Below are 23,935 nucleotides of genomic sequence, written 5' to 3'. Positions count from 1 at the left end.
GATAATATTTTATTCAATTCAACAGAGCACAATAACATATTGCATTGTCACTGTGGGTGTGATTCTCTGGCCGCCTCCACCCGACAACCGGAAAATCCCTCCCCAGGTCAATGGGTTTCTCCATTGTCCACGTGGAGTTCTTGAGGTGGATGTGGCGTAAGAAACCAGCCCTGTGAGATGTTATTGTTACCTAATCAACAAAATAATCAGGGGTCACGGTCTGAGGATTCAGGGTAAACCAGAGTTTCCCTCAGCAAATTAAGAAGAGTTTGTTGTTTGGTTGTTTGATGGGTGATAGACAAGACATATGGCCGGATTTTACATTCCTGAGACTGTGTTGACGTTGTGGCAGGATTTGTGAACTTCTATGACAGTAAACCTGGTGCCGCACCTGGACCAATTCACGACCATTGAGGGGCTAGCACCAGCTCCATGTGGAACACGATCGATTCCAATGGAAAACGACATCAGATTCGCCAGGGTCAGGACTGGCACTTGAGAGGCTGACAAGCTGCAGCCGCATAGACACACAGATACATAGAAGATAAGAGGCCTTTTGGCCCTTCGAGCCTGCTCCGCCATTTATCATGATCATGACTGATCATCCAACTCAATAGCCTAATCCTGCTTTTTCCCCATAACCTTTGATCCCATTCACCCCATGTGCTATATCTAGCCGCCTCTTGAATATATTCAATGTTTTAACATCAACTACTTCCTGTGGTAATGAATTCCACAGGCTCACCACTCTTTGTGTGAAGAAATGTCTCCTCATCTCTGTCTGAAATGATTTACCCTGAATCCTCTGGTTCTGGACACAACCACCGATCTTCCCTGCATCCACCCTGTCTGGTCCTGTTAGAATTTTATAAGTCTCTATCAGATCCTCCCTCATTCTTTTGAACTCCAGCGAAAACAATCCTAACCTAGCCAATCTCCTCATATGACAGTCCCGCCATCCCTGGAATCAGTCTGATAAACCTTTGCTGAACTCCCTCAAGGGCAAGAACATCCTTCCTCAGAAAAGGAGACCAAAACTGCACACAATATCCTAGGTGTGGCCTCACCAGGGTGCAACAACATTGAACAACACAACAACACAGCAACAACACAGCTCTGCTCCTGTACTCGAAACCTCTTGCAACGAAGGACAAATACCATTAGCCTTCTTTACTGCCTGCTGCATCTGCATGCTTACCTTCAGCGACTGGTGCACAAGGACACCCAGGTCCCGATGCACACTCCCCTCTCCCAATTTACAGCCATTCAGGTAGTAATCTGCCTTCCTGTTTTTGCTTCCAAAGTGAATGACCTCACACTTATCCAAATGATACTGCATCTGCCATTGATTTGCCACGATTTTGGTGTCAAAACCTATTCTCTGCCCAATCACATTCGGCATGGGCCGACGGAGAATCTCGCGCATGTTTTTTTCCTTATCAAACAGCCAATAAACATTAATTTAGTGTCATATGGCTCTATGATCAGAAGAATTTTAGGGAACACGAAAAGACCATTATGCTCCAAAAGGGTAACTATCTGATCAACTTGGGAGTACACATTAGACAATTCTGATGATCAAATAGGCAACAATGGGACACTTTTCTGTGTTTGCACTGCGTTTGAAGAGTCTGCATGAAGAATTGTGGTCAGTTCACCTGTAATATTTTGAATACCTGTGTCTGGCAGAAGAGCTTCTTCAGAGCACACCCTTGAAACACACCTTTAAAAAGTCTAATGTTTGATGACTGTTTTTTGTAACATTACACACAATTGGCAAGATTGTTCTTGTTTCAGAATGTGATGAATGTAAGAAATTGGTATGTATGTTTATTGTATTATATGTGTCTGGTGCAGTAATGGTTTTTAAAGTCCAGGTTAGGGTGTGTATATGAAAATGAAAATCGCTTATTGTCACGAGTAGACTTCAATGAAGTTACTGTGAAAAGCCCCTAGTCGCCACATTCCGGCGCCTGTTCGGGGAGGCTGTTACAGGAATCGAACCGTGTTGCTGGCCTGCTTGGTCTGCTTTCACAGCCAGCGATTTAGCCTGCTGGAGCTGAACATGCAGGTGAGATGGCTCCTCAAAGATTGACGCGCCATTTTGAAAGGGTGCCCTGATCTCTAAGTGAGATCGAGGGTCCCCTTCACATCCTCACCCATGGACAATGTCACCCCCGCAGAAATGGGTATCCTCCCCTCCAAGTGAACGCACCCTGCTATGGAGTCGCTAAAGGCCCTCATTTAATGCCCCCATTTTCTTTCAGCCCCCCTTTCAGAACGCCACCATCCCCCAACCATTATGACCCCCCTCATGCACCCCTTTATCCCCCCTCATCCATCCTTCACCCTGTCTTTGCATGGGCATGGTCCCCCTCAGGCTCTGCCATTGGCAGTGCCAACTTGGTATCGGGGCACCATGGCACTGCTAGCCTGGCACCCGGGCAGTGGCCCTGGCACCCTGGAAGTGACAGCCAGGCAGGTCCCCAACCACACGGGAGGCTCCAATGGCCTCTGAGACCCCTGGAGTGGCTATCATACCTAGAGATCAGTTCCAATCGGTGTCCAGTTGAGACCTCATCGGTGCGGCTGTGACTCCTGGGAGAAAGTGGCCTCAAATTGGCTATGCATATTTAAATGAGTCATTTAATATGTTTATCTAGATCAGCACAGGGCCTGATCTAGATTACATTGGGTGACTCATGCGTGGTTTTGCGCCCAGCATGAAGCCCAATTTGGGCCTCTCCTGTGATGCACCCGGCATGCCATGATCAGCACCGGGTGCAATGCAGTGGAAAAATGGTGCCCATTGTATTTAAGCTTAAGGAAGTAGATCATGGGATTTGAGTATGATAAAGGTGATGTAATTAATGGGAGGAACCAGGTCTGTAGCAGGCAGTTTTAATTTAGTTTCTGGAGCCTGTGAACTAAACAGCAGCTTTTGCAGAAGACTCAGATTCAGCATTAATCTGACCGACAGGGAACTGCTCGTTGTTTTCTGAAAGGATCTCTCTCTCCTCAAGCAATTTATCCAGAGGCCGTCAAGTAATCCTCTGTTTGCTAACTTTATTTAGAAGTGCTTTTTAACCTGTGATGAGTTTTGCTTTATTGGAGATTGAAAAGGTGTCAGCTAGAACAAAGGACAAAGAACAAAGAACAATACAGCATAGGAACAGGCCCTTTGGCACTCCAGGCTTGTACCGGTCATGATACCACCCTTGGCCAAAACCCTCAGCACTCCCTAGTGCCATATCCCTCTATACCCATCTTATCCATTTATTTGTCAAGATGCCTTTTGAACACTGTTAATGTATCTGCTTCCACAACTTGCCCTGGCAAAGAGTTCCTGGCACTCAACACCCTCTGTGTAAAATATCTGCCTCGCACATTTCATCTAAACTTTGTCCTACAGTATTTAAACCTATGCCTCCTGGTGACTGACTCCTTCATCCTGAAAAAGAGTGCCTGTCCATCCACTCTATCCATGCTCATCATAGTCTTGTTGACTGCATCCTGTGTCATTCCAATCAAAACAGACCAAGTCTATTCAGCCTCTCCACATAGCTAACATCCTCCAGACCAGACAACATCCTGGTAAACATCCTCTGTACCCTCTCCAAAGTCTCCACATCCTTCTGGTAGTGCGGCGACCAGAATTGTGCGCAATATTCCAATTGTGGGCTTGCCAAGATTCTATACAACTGTAGAATGACTTGTATACGCGATGTCCAGTCCAATGAAGGCAAGCATTCCATATGCTTTCTTGAATACCTTGTGCACTTGTGTTGCCACTTTCAAAGATCTGTGGTCCTGCATGCCCACATCTCTCAGACTTCCTATATTCCTAAGTGTTTTGCCATTTACGGTATATTTTTCCGCTATGCTAGACTTACCAAAGTGAACTACCTCTCATTTGTCTGGACTAAATTCCATTTGCCATTTCTCTGCCCAAGTCTCCAACCTATCTATGTCCTGCTGTATCCTCTGACAATCTTCAACACTATCTGCCACTCCACCAACCTTGATGTCATCCACAAACTTACTAATCAGACCAGTTACATTTTCCTCCAAATCATTTATGTATACTACAAACAACAGAGGCCCCAGAACCGATCCCTGTGGAGCACTACTAGTCACAACCTTCCATTCAGAAAAACACCTTTGTACTGCTACCCTTTGCCTTCTGTGACCGAGCCCGTTCTGTATCCATCTTGCCACCTTACCTTTGATGCCGTGTGACTTCACCTTTTGTACCAGTCTGCCTTGTCAAAGGCTTTATTGAAGTCCATGCAAACAACATCCACTGCCCTCCCCTCATCAATCATCCTTGTCACCTCCTCAAAAAACTCGATCACGTTAATGTGGCACAACCTCCCCGTCACAAAACCATGCTGTCTATCGCTAATGCGTCAATTTGTTTCCAAATGTGTCCAAATCCTGTCCCTTAGAATTATTTCCAATAATGTACCTACTACCGATATGAGGCTCACCGGCCTGTAGTTTCCAGGATTATCCCTGCCACTTTTCTTAAACAGCTGTACCACATTGCCTATTCTCCAGTCATCTGGGATCTCACCTATCGCCGATGAGGATACAAAGACGTCAGTCAAGGTCCCAACAATTTCTTCCTTGCTTCCCTCAGTATTCTGGGGTAAATCCCATCCAGCCCAGGAGACTTATCTACCTTAATGTCTTTTAAAACACCCAATACCCCCTCCTTTCGATGTCAACATGACCCAGACTGTCTACACACCCTACCCAAGAATTATCCTCCACAAAGTCCTTTCTTTGATGAACACTGATGCAAAGTACTCATTTAGTACCTCATCCATTTCCTTTGGCTCAACACATGGATGCCTCCCACTGTCCTTAAGTGGTCCAATCCTTTCCCTGGCCACCCACTTGCTTTTTACATATGAATAAAAAGCTTTGGGATTCACCTTAATCCTACTTGCCAAGGACTTTTCATGACCCCTCCTAGCCCTCATAATTTTCCACTTCAGTACCTTCCTACTTTCTTTACCCTCCTCAAGGGCTTTGACTGTCCCCACCCTTCTAGACCATACAAAAGCCTCCTTTTTCTTTTTGATGAGGTTCACAATATCCCTCGTTATCCAAGGCTCCCTAGACTTCCCATATCTTATCCTTCGTTCTCTCGGAAATGTGACTTTCCTGAATCCTAATCAACTGTCACTTGAAAGACTCCCACATGTCTGATGTTTGATTTATCCTCCAACAATCACACCCAATCCAAATTCTTCAATTCTTGTCTCATGTTATTGTAATTTGTCTTTTTCCAGTTTAGCACCTTAACGCGAGGTTTACCCTCATCCCGATCTAAAAGTACCCTAAAACTTACAGAATTGTGGTCACTACAAAATATTCTCCTACTGAAACCTTAACCACCTGTCCAGGTTCATTCCCCATACCAGACCCAGTACTGCCCCTTCCCTAGTTGGACTATCTACATATTGCATCAAGAATCCTTCCTGGATACACCTAACAAACTCTGCCCCATCCAAGCCCCTAGCACTAAGTGAGTCCAGTCAATATAGGGAAGTTAAAATCTACTATCACAACAACCCTGTTACTTTTGCACCTATCCAAAATGTTTGTGCATGGAATCACTCCTGGAGCTAAGTATCTCTTCTTCACAGTTTTACAAATTAAAAAAGGTGTTGGAGTTCTTGTCCAGTATCCTTGCAAATATTGGGGTCTGCCCAGGATTGTAATAAGAAATTGTGTGATCAGACTGCTCTCATGCATGGGCTGCAATGCAGTTGATTCTTAATTGCCTTATGGTCTGGTAAGACAAGGGCTATTACGAATGGGTTACACATATTGGCCTTGCCAGCGATGCCTGCAACCCATGACAAAAATAACGAAAAGAAAATAGAATTCCTCTCATAAAAGAGTACTTTATCACTGTTGTTATTGCCTGAGACTCTCCAAATAATGAAATGATAACTGTTGCTCCACTTCTAGCATGCTTGATGGTGTCAATGGTGCAGCTTCTCATCCCATTCCTCCCAATACTTTATAATTTAGCCTCATCATTAGTGCTGCACATATAAGAATGTAACTAGGTGACAGCAGTTGCACCCAACTTGGACAACAGAGGTGATGTGGTGGAGGAGAATCATATGGGCAACTGTGTCAAATGCTACAGATAGGCTGGGAAGGACATGTAGGAATAGTTTATCCTTGTTAGGATCTCATAGGCTGCCATTTGTGATCTTGGTAAGGGCCATGTCACTGATGTCCAAGTGTATAAACTGATGACAAAGGTTTGGCAATCGAGTTGCAGGAAAGATGTACACTGATTTGAGAGGCCATAGAGTCATAGAATTACAATGCAGAAGGAGGCCATTCGGCCCATCGAGTCTGCACCGGCTCTTGGAAAGAGCATCCACTTCAGCCCAGATCTCCACCCCATCCCCGTAACCCAGTAACCCCACCTAACCTAAGGGCAATTTATCATGGCCAATCCACCTAACCTGCACATCTTTGGACTGTGGGAGGAAACCGGAGCACGCGGAGGAAACCCACGCACACACGGGGAGAACGTGCAGACTCCGCACAGACAGTGACCCAAGCCGGGAATCAAACCTGGGATCCTGGCACTGTGACACAACTGTGCTAACCACTGTGCTACCGTACTGCCCAACACAGGTGACAATACATTTAGGAACTTTAGAGATGAATGGAGGTTGGGGGTGGCATAGTGATTTTGACACTGGACTAATAATCCAGAGACCCAAGGTAATACTCTGAGAACCCGGGCTCAAATCCCACCATGGAAGATGGTGAAGTTTGAATCAATAAAAGCTGGAATTAAAAAGTCTAATGATGATCTTGAAATCATTGTCGGTTGTCATAAAAATACATCTGGTTCACTAATGCCCTTTAAGGAAGGAAACCTGCCATCCTCATCTGTTCTGGCCTCCATGTGACTACAGGTCCACTGAAATGTGGTTGAATCAGAAGGGCATTGCGGTTGGGCAATACATGACCAATTTCCACCCTATTAGTAAATGACTGAAAAGAACATATGTAACACAAAATTAATTGGGCTCTTTGCCAGACATTAATCATATTAACCGAGAACAAGAATTGAGAGGTTATTACGCTCAGTGATCCCGTACGTTTCTAATGGAGTAACATTCCCACTCTACAGCATTATACAGGAGTTCCTTTGGAAATATATATCATTTTCTCACCTTCTATTACTTTACTCCCATTTGTAGTGAAGCTTCTACTGGATGACATTCTAAGTTTTACATCAGGATCTTGGTCCATTACTGTGACAAGGGCTTGCCTGTTCCCAGCTGGCCATTCGAGGACACCATCATTTTCACCACTGCACAGATGGAAAAAGATCCCTGTGTAGTTTTCAGAACGAGAATGAGGATATAAAAGGAGGCCATAACCATAACCTTCTGGGCTATAAAACCGTGGACTTGTTAAAGTATCGTTACGTCCCGTCTTTTGAAGAATATCAGTGAAGTTCTTTATTTGCCAGACACCATTTGGGCAGCGAGTTTCAGTAAAAGCAATATCATCCAGGAAAATACCACCGGTAGAATTTGTGGGATCCCCAACTATACCTTGGAAGAGGTAACGAAACTTGACCTTTCCATGAAAAGTCACATGTGCAATGTTCCATGAATGGGTGTCATCAGCTACAGAAAAGGAGAAAGTGCTGCTTTATGAAAACATTTAGACATTTACGTTTTGCTGCAAGTTTAACAGGCTTCTGTGGACTGTCCTACCTACAGATTTAAAGTATAACTAAACTCACTACAGACTTCCATGTTGTTTGTTACTTTGAATAAGGAAATCATTCATAGAGGGCAACATGTGAATGAATTTGAACAGAGTAAATCAATTTTCATTCAGATGGCTTTGTGGTTCTTGAATAATAAATAGAAAAATAATAGGCAGTAATTTACATGCCTGCCAGATGCACCCCCGCAGATTGGTGTGTTTCTGGTGATGAGTGTCGGCATTTCAAATAGGATGGGTGCAAACTTCATCACTTTCCCATCCACCTCCGAGCTCACCACTATAATAGGCGGGAGGTGAATCAGCAGCCCGTCTGCCGTATTTAAATAGGTAATTAAGGGACAATTAGGCTGCCCACGCCACAAAACCATTGGTATGGGCAGTTGGGTGGGAGTGGGCACCACAAATTATGAAATAATGTCTTCAAAGAATGGGAAGGGAGGGGAGGTCACTATTCAGAGACTGCCCTTTCCGGATCAGGAGCAACACACCCAAGAAAGCACCCCCCCCCCCCCCCCCAACCCCACACACACACACATACACACTGCCAGCAACGGTATACCCAGTCCACTACCTTCTGTCCACTTCCTTGGTCTACCCAACCCCTTCCTGTCTAAGACCAAGACTTAGCTATCTCCAAAATCCAGGTGCCTTCTTTCTAATCCTCTTGTAGTTCCAGCATCGCCCACTATACACTCTTAGTGATGTCAGGATTGATGGAGCTCTGGCCAGTCAGATTGTCTGGTAGTTCCTGAGGGCAGGATCTCCTTCTCAGAGAGGTGTTGGAGTTCCATTTGACCCTTGTTCAGCCCACCTGCAGCACATTATTGTGTGAGATAGACAGACTCCATGCTTCTGGGACGGTGGCGATCTGTCCACACCTTCCCTCTACTAATCCCTCCCCCGCACCCTGCAATATTAAACCCAATGTTCCAATCAGTATGTTTGAATCATACAATTGGTTTTGTTGAAAGGTTGTGGCCAAGTTTTGTTGAAAGGTTGTGGCCTATGAAAGATCAACAGCATACTCCCACCCTTTTCCAGATTCTGTACCAGTTGTTTTGAAATGTCTTTATTAGGGCAGCAGGTAGGTAACACACCCAGTGGGACTTTCAATTTTGATTACTAAGGATACTAATTTATTGTTTTTAGAAGTCTTTGTAACCACAGCCTTTCTACTGTACATCTCCTCTTGAACCTCCTGCTTCATGGTGCCTTGCTCATATTCTATAGCTCAAAATTTAACAGGTTGGTACAGTTTCATATCATGCCACCTGAAAAGTCGACGGGAATGTTGGCTGCCAAGCAGCCTTTCAATTCTCTGAGGAAGCATTAATTGGCTGGAGATGATTCTCCCACCCCTCAATCAGGGAGAGGTTCCACCTCAGAAAGCAGCCAGCTAATCCTACTGGCCTGGAATGGTGGCCACTGCTAGCACACCAAGCAGTCCCAACAGACTGGTGTCGGACTCAAGAGGACCAGGTAAGTCCAGGGATTCGCAACCAGGAGGGGAGGCCTGTCAGGTGGGGTTGCTGATGGCGAGGCCAGGTGGGGAGGCAGGTCCTGGTGAGGCACAGGGGGATGGATCTTGGGGAAGAGGACCAGTGAGCAAGGTGCACATCCCACCTCTCCTACACAAAGCCCAAGCAGGGTAACCTTCTACATCTTCCCATTTTCCTGAACTCCCCCTGCCAACTTAAAAATTAAATCCAGGAGGGAAGCGGCCTTTAAGTGTTGATTGATCAGCCAAAGGTCTCAATTAGAGGGGGAGTGGTTGTTCCACTTTTGACATCACCTGCATCTGGTAACATTGAAGACAGGTTGGAGGCGTCATAAGGGCAGTGGCAAGGCCACCGGAGAGCATTTTATGGGCCTCCCAGCAACAAGCATGCTGGCAGAGGCCTATAAAATTCTCCTTATCATCACAGGTGTTGAGTACAATGTATCTGTTGGACATGGTCCATATCTGCTGGACCTCCTCCATTATCTCTCCTAAGTTCCCTTTACTTGGTTGACTGATATATTATGAAGGAGCAATAACATTTGGACTAAGGCATTATTCCACACACTGCAATTATCAAAAGAGTCATTATTCTTTACACAGCAATACATGCGACCAACAGCTTCATGGTTTATAGGTCATAATTAACTGATGTCAAACCCTTAAAGTGGTTTTTCACAAGTTTCAGAAGTCATACCTTGAAAAGTCTCAACTTTAACTAGCTTTCGAATGGTTCCAGTTCCGTCATCCATTTTCATCCAAAGAACAAGCTTGTCCATTTGGCTTCCTGTCATTTTATAGAAGAATTGAAGACACTGCTCTGTCCTTTTCGGATAAAGGATGCGGGATTCCAGAATGGCACTCTGACCAGTCTTTCCACCCATAGTTTCAAAATACATGAAGTATCCAGCATCTGAAACATGGAGGATCTGTTAGCAACAGAAGAAATTTGAAATTTTCTTGAACATTATATGCCAAAATCTAATTTAGTGCTTTACAGATATGTGACAAATTAAAATGTAACAACAGCCATTGATAGGACTGGGTCACACCTACACCTTAGCACAGCCATCAAAAAGAAACACACAAACAAATCAAGCTGTCAACACATAGCATCTGACAAAGAAGGTAACTGCCCTGCATATCATTTGAAGATTGTCATTGGTTCCAATATAATAGGAGACCAGCAAAAGATACTAAAAGATGGCATTTAAATTGATTGATTGATATTCATTGTCACATGTACCAAAGTACAGTGAAAAATATTTTTCTGCAGCCAAGGGAACGTACACAGTACATACATAGTAGACAAAAGAATAATTGACAGAGTACATTGACAATGGTACATCAACAAATAGTGTTTGGTTACAGTGTGAAACAAGGGCCAAATAAGAGCAGCATAGTGCGTTGTGAATCGTGTTCTAACAGGGAACAGATCAGTCCAAAGGAGAGTCGTTGAGGAGTCTGGCAGCTCTGGGGAAGAAGCTGTTCCTATGTCTGGATGTGTGGGTCTTCAGATTTATGTATCTTCTGCCTGATGGAAGGATCTGGAAGAGGGCAAAGGCTGGGTGTGAGGGGTCTCTGACAGTGCTGTCTGCCTGCCTTTTTGAGGCAGCTGGAGATGTATACAGAATCAATGGGAGGATGGCAAGCATGCGTTATGCGTTGGGCTGAGTTCACCACACCATGCAGTTTCTTGCGATCTTGGTCCGAGCAGTTGCCAGACCAAGCCGTGATGCAGCTGGATAGGATGCTCTCTATGGCACATCTGTAGAAGTTTGCGAGAGTCGATGCAGACATGCCGAATTTCTTTAGCTAAATGTAGAATATGATATGGCAGCAACTACTTGACACTTGTGGCTTGGCTACTTATGGTGGGATCTTTGTCCCAGAGGGTTGAGGGTGGGGGATGGCAGAATTGAATCAGGCCTTCTGCCTCTGGGTTCAGGTAGGTGATGGCGACAGGAGCTGCTGCGTCCCACATCAGTGTGTTTAAAAGATACAGCTCGTTTCTCTGAGACTTTGTCCAGGTGATTTGTTAAATATTCGGACCCTTAACCCTCACCCATCACACCTCCTCACCACTTTCCCATGCCAGATCCATGCCAACTCGTACCAACCTATGTAACCCACAAACCACCATAGCCAGACCTCAGGAACCATGCTAAGATGAATTCAAATAACTCAAACTTCTTCCTCGACCGTGATTTCCCACCTACAGTTGCGGACAGGGCCCTCAACAGTGTGCGGTCTATCTCCCGTGCCACTATCCTCACCCCCTCCGCTCCCTCCCAGAACAAGGATAGAGACCACCTCATTCTCACATTTCATCCTTTCAGCCTCCGTATGCAAAGCATAATCCTCCGCCATTTTCGCCAACTCCAGCGTGATGCCACCACCAAACACATCTTCCCTTCACTCCCTCTGTCAGAATTCCGCAGAGACCGTTCCCTCTGAGAAAATCTAGTTCACTCCTCCACCATACCCAGTACCTCTCCCATCACCCATGGCACCTTCCCATGCAATCGCAGAAGGTGTAACACCTGTCCCTTTACCTCTTCCATGCTTAACATTCCAGGCCCAAAACACTCATTCCAGGTTAAGCAGTGTTTCACTTGCATCTCTTCCAATCTGGTCTATTACATTCGCTGCTCCCAATGTGGTCTCCTCTATATCGGAGAGACCAAACGCAGACTGGGTGATCGCTTTGCTGAGCATCTTCGATCTGTGCGCATTCAGGATCCTGACCTTCCTGTTGCTTGCCATTTTAACAAAAGACCCTGCTCCCATGCCCACATGTCTGTTCTTGGCCTACTGCAATGTTCCAGTGAAGCGCAACGCAAACTGGAGAAACAACATCTCATCTTCCGGTTAGGCACACTACAGCCTTCCGGCCTGAACATCGAATTCAACAACTTCAGATGATCAGCCCCACCTTGACCCATTTGTTTTCATTTCATTTTAACTGTCTTTTACCATTTCTTTCTTTCTTAATATACATTTAAGTTCTCCCCCCACCCCCAATCTTATCCACCTTTCCTGCACCTTTCTCCTCTTTGCTTCCCCCTTCCCCTCCCCCCACACCTACAGTTTATCCTCTGATGTTAGTTTTCCTGCTGTTTGACCTTTCACATCTTTTGTCCTCTGTGGGGACTGCCATTAACACTCTTTCCCCTTGGTATCTGTGGCCATTAGTACCCGGTTTCCCTGGGTTTCTGTGGCTATGACTCATCTTTCATTCTCACTCCACAGTATAAATATTTCCCACTTTCTCTGTCTGTTAGCTTTGACAAAGAGTCATCGGACACAAAACATTAGCTCTTTTCTCTCCCTGCTGCCAGATTTGCTGAGACTTTCCAGCATTTTCCCTTTCGTTTCAGATTTCAGCATCTGCAGTAATTTGCTTTTCTCTGAATTCAAATAAAGTTCTAAATATGTATTTCAAACTTCACAAGTAAAATAAACACTCCAATTTGTGAAAGCCCATTCAAAACATGTTAGTCCTCTCAAGTATTTAACAGTTGTATTCTTAACCCCCTTTGCAAAATATCTAATTCTTTAATAACCATTATGAGCTGACAATCCCCGATGAACTGTGGACCCCTCACTGAGATAATGATAGGTTGTGGAAATAAACCAAACATTTATAACAATGCAGTGATAGCCCTTGGGATTATGTAAACAAACAGATAATCTAACTACGAGAACATTTTTAAACACTCATTGGTGCAGGTTGGCTATTTTTTAAAGGATTGTGGATTTAAATGTCTTAACAGCTTGAGAATTCGCCAGACTTTATCCATCCTTCGTGGGCATTTATGATGACCCTAAAAAGTCAAACCCTACACTGTTGTCTAAGGGCCTTGCTCCAGCAAATATGGGGTCTGTTTGGATTCATATGACTCTGTCCAGTTTGGTTTTCCTCTTGTCTCTCTTTTTTCCAGAAGTGAAAATAGGATCTGGTGGAAATCGGGGTAATACTTCTCAATCCAGGATCTACCCAGCATTTTGGAGTCTCTGCGGAGGCTCCATGATTTCATGAGAATCCAGGTCAATGTCCCCAGCCAATCCAGCCATGTGTAACACAATAATTTAGCTGGTAATATGAGCATTCTGCTTCTGTTGGTATGTGGTTGCCAACACTATTGCTGCACATGTCTGGCTAGTGCCATTCTTTTATTCCTTCAATCAATTTGGAATCATAGAATCATAGAGTTTACAGTGCTGAAGGAAGCCATTTGGCCAATCAAATCTGCACAAGCCCATGGAAAGAGCACCCTACCCAAGCCCACACCTCCACCCTATCCCAGCAACCCAGCAACCCCTCTTAACCTTTTTGGACACTAAGGGCAATTTAGCATGGCCAATCCACCTAACCTGCACATCTTTGGACTGTGGGAGGAAACCGGAGCAACCGGAGGAAACCCACACAGACACAGGGAGAATGTGCAGACTCCACAAAGACAGTCACCCGAGGCTGGAATTGAACCCGTGTCCCTTGTGTTGTGAGGCAACAGTGCTAACCACTGTGCCACCATGAGAGAGAGCAGAGAAAATCTAACCGAGGTTGAAGACACAAAACATAAAGAGTGGTTTGAATTGAAACTTAAGTGAGAAGACATTTTTCAAAGTAGTTATGGGGAAGGTTGTTTAACTACATGAAATAGACAATGAGATCCTTGAAGGGTATGTAAGTGAAATGGCAGATTGTCAGGTGCTCACTTAAATAAAAAATACCAGATGAGTAAACAATCACATGGAAAATGAAACTTGAAACTGGGACCCACACTCCAAATATTTGAGTTGACTGGGGAACATGTACCACACCAACAACAACTTATATTTATATCGTTAACATAAGAAAATATTCTAAGGTCCTTCACAGAATTTAGTTCAAAAAGTTACATGACCACATCAGGAAATATTAGGATAGATGATCAAGAGTAGTCTGAGGTAGGATTAAGGAATGCCTAAAATGAGGAAAGTGAGGTACAAAAGCGGAGAGCTGTAGGGAGTATATTCCAGAGCTGAGGGCCCAAGCAACAGAGGGCGCAGCCACTGACGGTGGAGGGTTTCAAATCAGGGATGTTCAAGAGACCAGAATAATTTGAGCACTGATATCGCGAAGGTTTGTTGCCTGGAGGATATTGCAGGGATACGGACAGGTGAAGCCAAGGAGGAATTTGAAAGCAAGGATGAGAATTTTAAAATCAATTCTTAGGATACCTGACCAGGCCCCAACAGTTGTTAAGACAGCAAACAAGAACTCCAAACAATTTTTTTTTACTTTGTAAAATTGTGAGGAAGGCATACTTCACCCCAGCAGCGATGAATCTGACCAATAGCTATCTTTTAATTTAAACACAGAATTAACCAAATTAACATAAAAAACAGCTTTATAATTAATAGCTGAACAGTACTTAAACAAAAGGAAAATTTAAACTTACGACCTATACCTGCTACCAACTCCAATTAAGTGAACCAATAATATTCAAATGCCACTTATAAAGTTAACAATACAGGGTACTTGCTTAGCTGTGTGGATGCTTTTGAAGAGACTTCCTTTCAAATTCAGATCCAGAAAACCTCTGCTCAACCTAACAGCATTTGGAAAAACTACAAAGCTACAGACAGACCTGTCTCTTCCAATTAATTACATCATCGGTATTCCACTAATTTCCATTACCTGCTTAGCTCGGATTAAACACCACTACCCCCGTAAATTATCTACACACCAGGGAATCTCCAGCAATCAAAAGAAGATTCCATTCACCCTTCATCTGTAACCAAGTAGTTTAAAAATGTACCTCATTCTTTTATGACTCCTTAATTACAGATTTAGCAGACACAAAATCTGGGTACCTTAACTTAGGTTCTTTAATAATATTACTGCAACAAGCATATACCTTAATCTAGGCTTTTAAAAACATTACTGCAACAGATATAAAGTCTAATATATAATATTTTCCAAATTAATCATACAAGACACTGCTTAACAGGACACCAATGTTGGTTAGCCAGTATAAAAGTGATGATAAACATGAGTTGGGGAGACAAATTATGGATGACCGCAGGTTTACATTGGGTAAAATGTGCGTGACCAGCCAAAAGTGTGTTGGAGTAGCTAGGTCTAGAGGTAACAAGAGCACGAATGAGCAGCAGATGGGCTGAGGCAGGAGAAAAATAGGGTGGTTTTATGGAGGTAGAAGTGGGTGGCTTTATTGATGGCATGAATATGTAGGGCTCCACCATATTGCCCGGGGGCCGGCACAGAGAAGAGAAACCCCGCGCATGCACAAAAATACGCCGGCCGGTCTGCACATGCGCAAAATCACACTGGCCATTCCGCGCATGCGTGAATTCGCACCGGCCCTACGGCATTGGCTGGATTGGTGCCAACCCCTCCCGCATTCACCTAGCCCCCTAAAAAGGTGAGAATTCTTCACCTTAGGGGGCCATTGACGCCAGAGAAGTTGGCGCCGGTTTCCCACCAGTGTGGAGACTTAGTCCCCAGAAAGGAGAATCCCGGCTAATGGCTTCAATCATTCCAATATTGAGTAGCAGAAATTTCTGCATTATCAGTGCTGGATTTTGGATAAACAGTCTGATATTTTGACCACTAATGGACATCTTCAGCCTATATGTGGAAACTAACACTGTGCTTTCAAATGACGTCACCAAGGGCAGCATGTGAATGAGAAATAGAAGGGGCCAAGGGTAGATCTCTGGGAACACCAGAGCTAATTGTGGGGAGGTAGAAGAGAAAACTTTGCAAGTGATACCCTGATTACTATTAGATAGATAATAATAGATCCAGGCCAAGAGCATTCCCACCCATCAGGCCAATAGGTTGGAGGAAGATGGTGTGGTCAATCCTGTCAATGGCTGCAGATAGGTCAGGAAGGATAAAGAAGGAAAGCTTACCTTTGTCACAGTCACCTAGGATGTCGAAACACCAGGTTAAAGTCCAACAGGTTTGTTTCGAATCATTAGCTTTTGGAGCACAGCTCCTTCATCAGTGACTCACCTGAGGAAGGAGCTGTGCCCCAAAAACTAGTGATTCAAAAGAACCCTGTTGGACTTTAACCTGGTGTTGTAATACTTTTTACCGTGCCCACCCCGGTTCAACGTCAGCAGCTCCAAATCATGACATAGGATCTCATTTTTGATTTTAATAAGGGCTGTTTTAGTACTGTGGCAGGGCTGGAAGCCTGATTGGAGGGATTGAAAGATGGGGCTCCAGGAAAGATGTAGCTGTACAAAAGTGCTTCATTTAAAGGGAAAGATATATATTCAGTAAACCATGTGTGAAATTTTATGGCCCCTTCATGGCGGGACAGTGCTGTACAATGCGGCAAGCCATTCAAAACCCCATTAATTTTGGTGGGAACGGAAGATCCTGCTGATGGGAGGGACTGTTAAATTCTGCCAAGTGTTTCATCAAGACTTAGGATCCTCCATTAGATAAAGGGAACAAACATTTGCAGGTGTATATAAAATAGAATAGGCATTATCGAAGGCTCAGGTGATGTGGGAGTTTAAAGAGTGCTGGGTAAGAGTTTGCGGATATCTACTCTAGGAGAATAAAGGTAGGGAATATGTGCAAGAAAGAATGGGATGGTAAAAATTGCTGTTGTTACTCTGGGATGACGTCAAAATTTGGGCAGAAGAATGCTGTACTTTCTTTCAGGGTTTGAGTGTTATACCGCGTTATAAAAGATGGGAAAGTAAAAAACGGTGAACAGTGTGACTAGTGCATGTAAGTAATTCTTTCATGTACATGTTTAAGCATAATGGTTAGCACTATGGCTTCACAGCGCCAGATCCCAGGTTCAATTCCTGGCTTGGGTCACTGTCTGTGTGGAGTCTGCATTTTCTCCCCGTGAGTGCGTGAGTTTCCTCTGGGTGCTCCGGATTCCTCCCACATGTCCCAAAAGATGTGCTATTTGGTAATTTGGACATTCTGAATTCTCCCTCCATGTACCCGAACAGGTGCCGGAATGTAGCGACTAGGGGCTTTTCACAGTAGCTTCATTGCAGTGTTAATGTAAGGCTACTAGTGACAATAAAGATTATTATTATTAGTGTCTTAATTTCCTTTTTACTTAACGCCCTGATGACCTTCTGCGATAATCCAAAATGTGACATGGAACATTGTGCTTGTTGGATCCATTTTGTCCATTTCTGCAAGTTGTACCAATTTGATTGTAACTATGGTCTGTATGTTCACAGTACTGTGGACTAAAGCAACTTACTCTTGCCTTGTTTTTACAGTGTCCAGCGATAAAAAGTTGTGCAGCACTGTAGCACAGTGGTTATCACTGTTGCTTCATGGTGCCAGGGTCCCTGGTTCGATTCCGGCTTGGGTCACTATTTGTGTCGACTCTGCACGGTCTCCCTGTGTCTGTGTGGGTTTCCTCTGGGTGCTCCAGTGTCCTACCACAAGTCTTGAAAGATGCGATGTTATGTAATTTGGATAGTCTGAATTCTCCTTCTGTGTACCAGAACAGGTGTACGGAATGTGGCGACTAGGGGTTTTTCACAGTAACTTCATTGCAATGTTAGTGTAAGCCTACTTGTGACAATAAGGCTTATTATTAAGAAACACAAGGTGCCATAGATTTGAGAACTGCTGCAGTTTGAAGTGGTCATAATGAATATCAGAAGTAAAAGGACAGAGGTAGATGGACAACAGTGTGAGCTGAGACCGAGAGCACTTCCCAAACCTGAACAAAAGTGAGTGCAAAGTAATGTCTTTGAGTCCATGAAACTTTTATACACTTTACAAAAAAAAATTATTTCACAGAGCAATCACAATGTTTGGGCGGGAGGGGGAGGGAACAAGATAAAATACTGACAAATGAACAATATGTGCAAGGATTCTTCAAATGTTTTGGATTATCATCGTCGAGCAAAGTCTTTCAATGTGCAAACTAAGCATTTTAATTCCACTGCTCATTGGATGCACTGAGATAGCATGTGATAATATTTTAAGTTTTTATAATAGATATTGTTCCACGAAGCAATTCTCCAGTCCTTTTTACTAGCACTTTGTAATTTGAACTTGGACAACAAGATAAGACAACAATAAATGAGTTATCTGTACCTGGCATCCATATCCAAAGATCAGATATCATTAGATGTCATCCAAGAAAACTGATGTTGTTCTATTATTTTTAAACAACATTCACCTTGAATCAACATGACATTTAACAACATTCAAATCTCACCCTTGTGAAAACTTGTAAGGGTACTGTGTAAAATAATAATTGAAATGTAAATCCAGTTCTTACTTATTTTCTCAAAATGGATGACATCTAATGCAATAATGCTTCAGTATTCACATTTTCATCTATAAATCCAAAGGTTTGGGGTTCAGATTCTACTCCAGGGTTGGGATTTTGTGGCCCTTTTTGCTGGCGGGATCTTCCAGTCCCACCAACGTCAAATCCTGCCGCGAGTTCCCCCTCAAAGTGCCATAGACTTTGCCAATGGCGGGCCCCATCTGCTGAGGTAAAACCCACTGTGAGGGGGGACGATTATAATCCAGGCCTTGAGCACAAAACATCGGTTCACATTTCAGTATTGAATATTGAACAAATGCTTTTTTTCAAAGCTGCTTTCTTTCAGATGGAACGTTCAACTCAAGGCTCCAACATGTGTACATACAACATCCCAAGGTGTGCTTCATAAAAGAGCAATGGAGTTCTCCTAGTATCATGATTAATAAATGGCTCTCAACAATCAAAGATAACACCGGATTAGCTGCCTATTTGTCTTATTTCTGCTCTGCGACCTTGCTGTGCACGCATTGATTTCTGTATTTCTCTAAAACATAGCGGTTTAAGAGTAATTCATCAATTGTTTAGCACTTCAGGATGTATTGGGAATATAAAGGAAACTCTATATATGCAATGTCGGGATTTTAACCACAATGGAGATCCTCTCTGCCATGGCAAAAATAGTGGCACTTCCTGGGAGCACATCTGGACCAAAGAAGAGGATGAGAAACCCCAGGGATGAACTGGAGAAATCCAGGCAAATGTAAAGCTTGGGAATAGTGATCCATGCTGATCAAGGTAAGTTATATCTGAGAACACAGAGCCTGATAATCTGCTCCTCCCTGCTCCTTGTAATTCCTTCTCCTCCTCCTCCTTCACAAACCTTCCCTTCTCTGTGTCCTCTGTTCTATTTCATTTTTTTTAACGTATTTTATTTCAAACTTATTCAGTTACAGACATGAACAACCCGGGGAATGTGCTCCCCATCTCACTGTTCCACAGTTCGTACAGGTTTTTACCCACTTTCACCTCACACCCCCTCCCTCCTCCGCGACGGATAGCTCCTCAAACATGGCCACGAACAGCCCCCACCTTGCCTTGAAACACTCCACTGAACCTCTCAGTTAATATTTTCAAAATGGAGAAAATCATATAAGTCTTCTAGTTCAGGCTACCACCCCCGCCATTCCAATAAGACCTTCACCGGGCAAACGGAGAGGCGAAGGCCACTACATCAGCCTTCCTCCCCTCCATCAGCTCCGGCTTCTCCGATATCCCAAATACCACCACCAAAGGGTCTGTCCCAACCTCCTCCCCATTTAGTGCCATAAACACTCCCGCCCAAAATCTCTCCAACTTCTCGCAACCCCAAAACATATGCGAATGGTTTGCTAGTCCTTGGTCAGACTTCTCCCACTTGCCTGCAAAGAACCCACTCTTTTTCACCCGAGTCTTATGCACCCTGTGTACCACCTTGAATTGTATCAGGCTCATCCTCAGAGATGAAGAGGCTGTGTTTACCCTGCATGCGCCTCTCTCCACACTCCCCAATTTATCTCCCCTCTCAGCTCGTCCTCCCACTCTCCTTATTCTTCACCACCTGCTCACCACCATGTTCTCCCAGCCATCCATATATGTCTCCGACCCTGCCCTCCCCTTCCATGTCCAGAAGCAGTAACTGCTCCAGTAAGACATACTTCGGCAGCTTAGGGAATTCGGCAAAGACCCTTACCTGTAAATATCTAAACTCACTTCCTCTGGGGAGCTCTACCCTCTCCTCCAGTTCCTCTATATTAGCAAACCTGTCTTCCAGGTACAAATCCCTCCCACTCACGAGGCCCACTTCTCTCCACTTCCTGTACATACCATCTGATTTATTATTGTCACATGAATTAGTATACAGTGAAAAGTATGAGTATACAGTGAAAAGTACAATGAAAAGTAAATAATACAGGAGAAAGTACATCTTAAACATCTTCACAACTCTTAGTACTTTTGCCTACAGTTATAACCTGCCTGAATTCTATTGGTTGGGTACAATTAGTTATTCCATGACTCTTGGGGAGTATGGGCTCCCCCAATGAGGGGGGGCGGGGCAATCACTAGTATTTGCAGCTGTACAAATAGAGCTGGCCAGTGTGGTACCGACTAGAGAAGGAAGCAGTGGTGAACTACTGCTGATGTTAAGATTTGGGTTAGCGATGATGTTATTGAGTGGCAGGTTCGAGAGATTGAATGGTCTTTTCATCTTCGCATGAACCTAAGGCAGAGAAAGCTAGAAATGCTCCCATTGGTGAAGGCACTAAGACTGCCTGGTTCCATCTCTCATCCGTCTCCAGCTCTGCTCCAGCTCATCTGCTAACCCTTTGTACAATAATAATAATCTTTATTGTCACAAGTGGACTTACATTAACATTGCAATGAGGTTACTGTGAAAAGTCCCTAGTCACCATATTCCGGCGCATGTTCGGGTATCATAGAATTTACAGTGCAGAAGGTGGCCATTTGGCCCATCGAGACTGCACCAGCCCTTACAAAGATCACCCTACTCAAGCCCACATCTCTACCCTATCCCCATAACCCAGTAACCCACTTAACCTTTTTGTACACTTAAGGGCAATTTAGGATGGCCAATTCACCGAACCCGCACATCTTTGGACTGTGGGAGGAAACCGGAGCACCAGAGGAAACCCATGCAGACACAGTGAGAACATGCAGACACAGCACAGACAGTGACCATAACCGGGAATCTAACCTGGGACCCTGGCGCAGTGAAACAACAATGCTAACTACTGTGCTACTGTGCCGCCCTCTCAATTTGACTACTTTTTATTATAATAATCTTTATTGTCACAAGTAGGCTTCTATTAACACTGCAGTGAAGTTACAGTGAAAATCCCCTAGTCGCCAATTTCGGTACCTGTTCGGGTACACAGAGGGAGAATTCAGAATGTCCAATCCACCTAACAGCACGTCTTTCGGAACATGTGGGAGGAAACTGGAGCACCCGGAGGAAACCCACGCAGACACAGGGAGAACGTGCAGACTCTGCACAGACAGTGACCCAAGCTGGGAATCGAACCTGAGACCCTGGCGCTGTGAAGCAACAATGCTAATCACTGTGCTACCGTGCTGCCCATAATTCCAATGTCCTCCTAACTGCGTCCTCTCGATTTGACAGTTTCAATGCACTCCCGACTGGTCTCCCATTTCCTATCCTCCCTAAACCCGAGATCATACTAATCTTTGATGCTCATGTCCAATTTGCATCAAGTCTTGTTCATCCATTACTCCTGTACTTGTTGACCTGCACAGATTTCCAGTTAAGCGATACCCTAATTTTAATATTCTCATTCTTATTTTCAAATCCTCCATATCCTTGCCCCTCTATTTCAATCATTTCTTCCAGATGTTCAATCCTTTGCTATATCTGCATTCTTCCAACACAATCTCTTCCCTGATTTTAATGGCTTCATCATTTGTGAGCCTGTCTTCAACTGCGCATTACCTCCCAAAACCTTTCCGTCTATCTACCTGTCTTTTCTCCTTCATGACAGTTCTTGGAAACTACCTCTTTTCTGCCCTAAATTTTCCTCAGCTTGGTATCAAATTGTTTTTTTTCCTGTGAAATACCTCATGATACTTTTGGATGTTAACGGCATTATATAAATACATGTTGCTGTTGTTGATATGATAGTCGACTGGCAGCATCACTTGTAAGGAAATGGGGTTGGAGAATGTGCACCCACCTCTGCATCTGCCATTTACAGTGTGATCCTCATTTCCAGGATTGCTCTTCACATGAACCCAATCAGCATCTTCATTTTCACTCTGAATCATGCCACAAATATTAATGAACTCAAACGCACACTGGTCCAGCAGTGTGAGAGAGGAAGCTGAGAAAAATATTTTTGTAAAAATGGATTTAGTTAACTGGTCTATAGGTGCTGAACTCTTTGAAGAGTCCTCCTTTAATTAAATGTAATGACCGAAAGTTGAACTTACTGCAGTTATACATGCGATTCAGTCTTAGCAAATCAATAGCACTGAAGTCCAAGCGCTGTCCAATTATGTCATCAAACGCTGGTATCTTTGCAGTGATAGTAGGAAAACTCCCATTTTTGTTGAAGGAGAATGGTGCATAATGCATCAGAGATTCATAATCATATGGAGTATTTAGATCAATAATAAAATTGTCATCATATACCACAAAGTTATGCTCCATACCTAAATAAAAGTGCAACAATTGACATTCATCTACAGTGAAGGATATGTTCAAATTTATTGATTAAAATTTAGATAGACTTGATCCGATTACACATTTTTCTCAACAATATCTGATATATTACAGAAATAATTATCCATTCCCATCCACGTTCACAACTCATGGCTACTCCAGCTTCCGATGAATTGCGAATGTGCCTTCAATCAGAGCAGTATCACTAATTCAATGAACATTGCTAGGCAAATATTTAGAACAAAATCAAAGTTCTTTGCCGAGAAGTGTGGACTCTCACCTTTCAACCTGAAGGTGATAGTGTTCAAAACACAGAACACAGAACATAGAATATTACGGCGCAGTACAGGCCCTTCGGCCCTCGATGTTGCGCCGACCTATGAACGCAGGCCTTTGAGTTTATAATTTAGTCTACAATTCCAGTTCAGAATTGAGTCATTGCTGCATTGCTAAAGATGCTGCTATCTCTCAGATTAGATATTAAACACTTTGAATGGATGGAAAAATATTCCATTGCACCATTCAGAGAGTAGAGTAGCTCTCCCACCATTTCTCAGCCAATACCACCAAAGTAGATTTATTAGTTGTCCTTCATATTCCTTGTTTGGTATCTTGTTGGATGCAAATTCACAGCCATGGATTTGCAAAAAAAATAACAGTGACCAACAGTGATTCATTGACTGTAAAGTATTGTGATGGGTCCTGGCAATGTAAAATAGGGAATTATCTTCTTTACAGATGTGAAGATATGTGAACAATATATTTTTTTAAAATTTAAAACACAAACATGTTTCAGAAGTTATTTAGCTATTTCTTGCGTGCACCAGATAGTTAAAATGCTGATATTTCACAGTCAGTGGTGAAAAGGGGGCAGCACAGTAGCACAGTGGGTAGCACTGTTGCTTCACAGCTCCAGGGTCCCAGGTTCAATTCCCGGGTTGATTCACTGTCTGTGTGGAGTCTGCACATTCTCCCCGTGTCTGCGTGGGTTTCCTCCGGGTGCTCTGGTTTCCTCCCACAAGTCCCGAAAGGCGTGCTGTTAGGTGAATTGGACATTCTGAATTCTCCCTCTGTGTACCTGAACAGGTGCTGGAGTGTGGCGACTAGGGGATTTTCACAGTAATTTCATTG

The 23,935-nt window shown here is 43.7% G+C and overlaps 1 protein-coding gene across 1 annotated transcript in view; it reads right to left on the bottom strand.

The window, feature by feature from the left end:
- LOC119967534 (meprin A subunit alpha-like) overlaps positions 1–23,935 on the bottom strand; it is a 45,336-nt gene that overhangs the window by 14,342 nt on the left and 7,059 nt on the right. Inside the window, exons 8-11 of the mRNA XM_038800215.1 lie at positions 22,573–22,794; positions 22,317–22,463; positions 9,984–10,199; positions 7,221–7,682 (exon numbers count right to left, since the gene is read on the bottom strand). Coding sequence (XP_038656143.1) covers positions 7,221–7,682; positions 9,984–10,199; positions 22,317–22,463; positions 22,573–22,794 — 1,047 coding nt within the window. The remainder of the gene's footprint in view (positions 1–7,220; positions 7,683–9,983; positions 10,200–22,316; positions 22,464–22,572; positions 22,795–23,935) is intronic.

Source organism: Scyliorhinus canicula, chromosome 6 (assembly GCF_902713615.1).
Source record: "Scyliorhinus canicula chromosome 6, sScyCan1.1, whole genome shotgun sequence".
NCBI lineage: Eukaryota > Metazoa > Chordata > Chondrichthyes > Carcharhiniformes > Scyliorhinidae > Scyliorhinus > Scyliorhinus canicula.
This window is presented reverse-complemented; position numbering and strand designations above follow the sequence as displayed.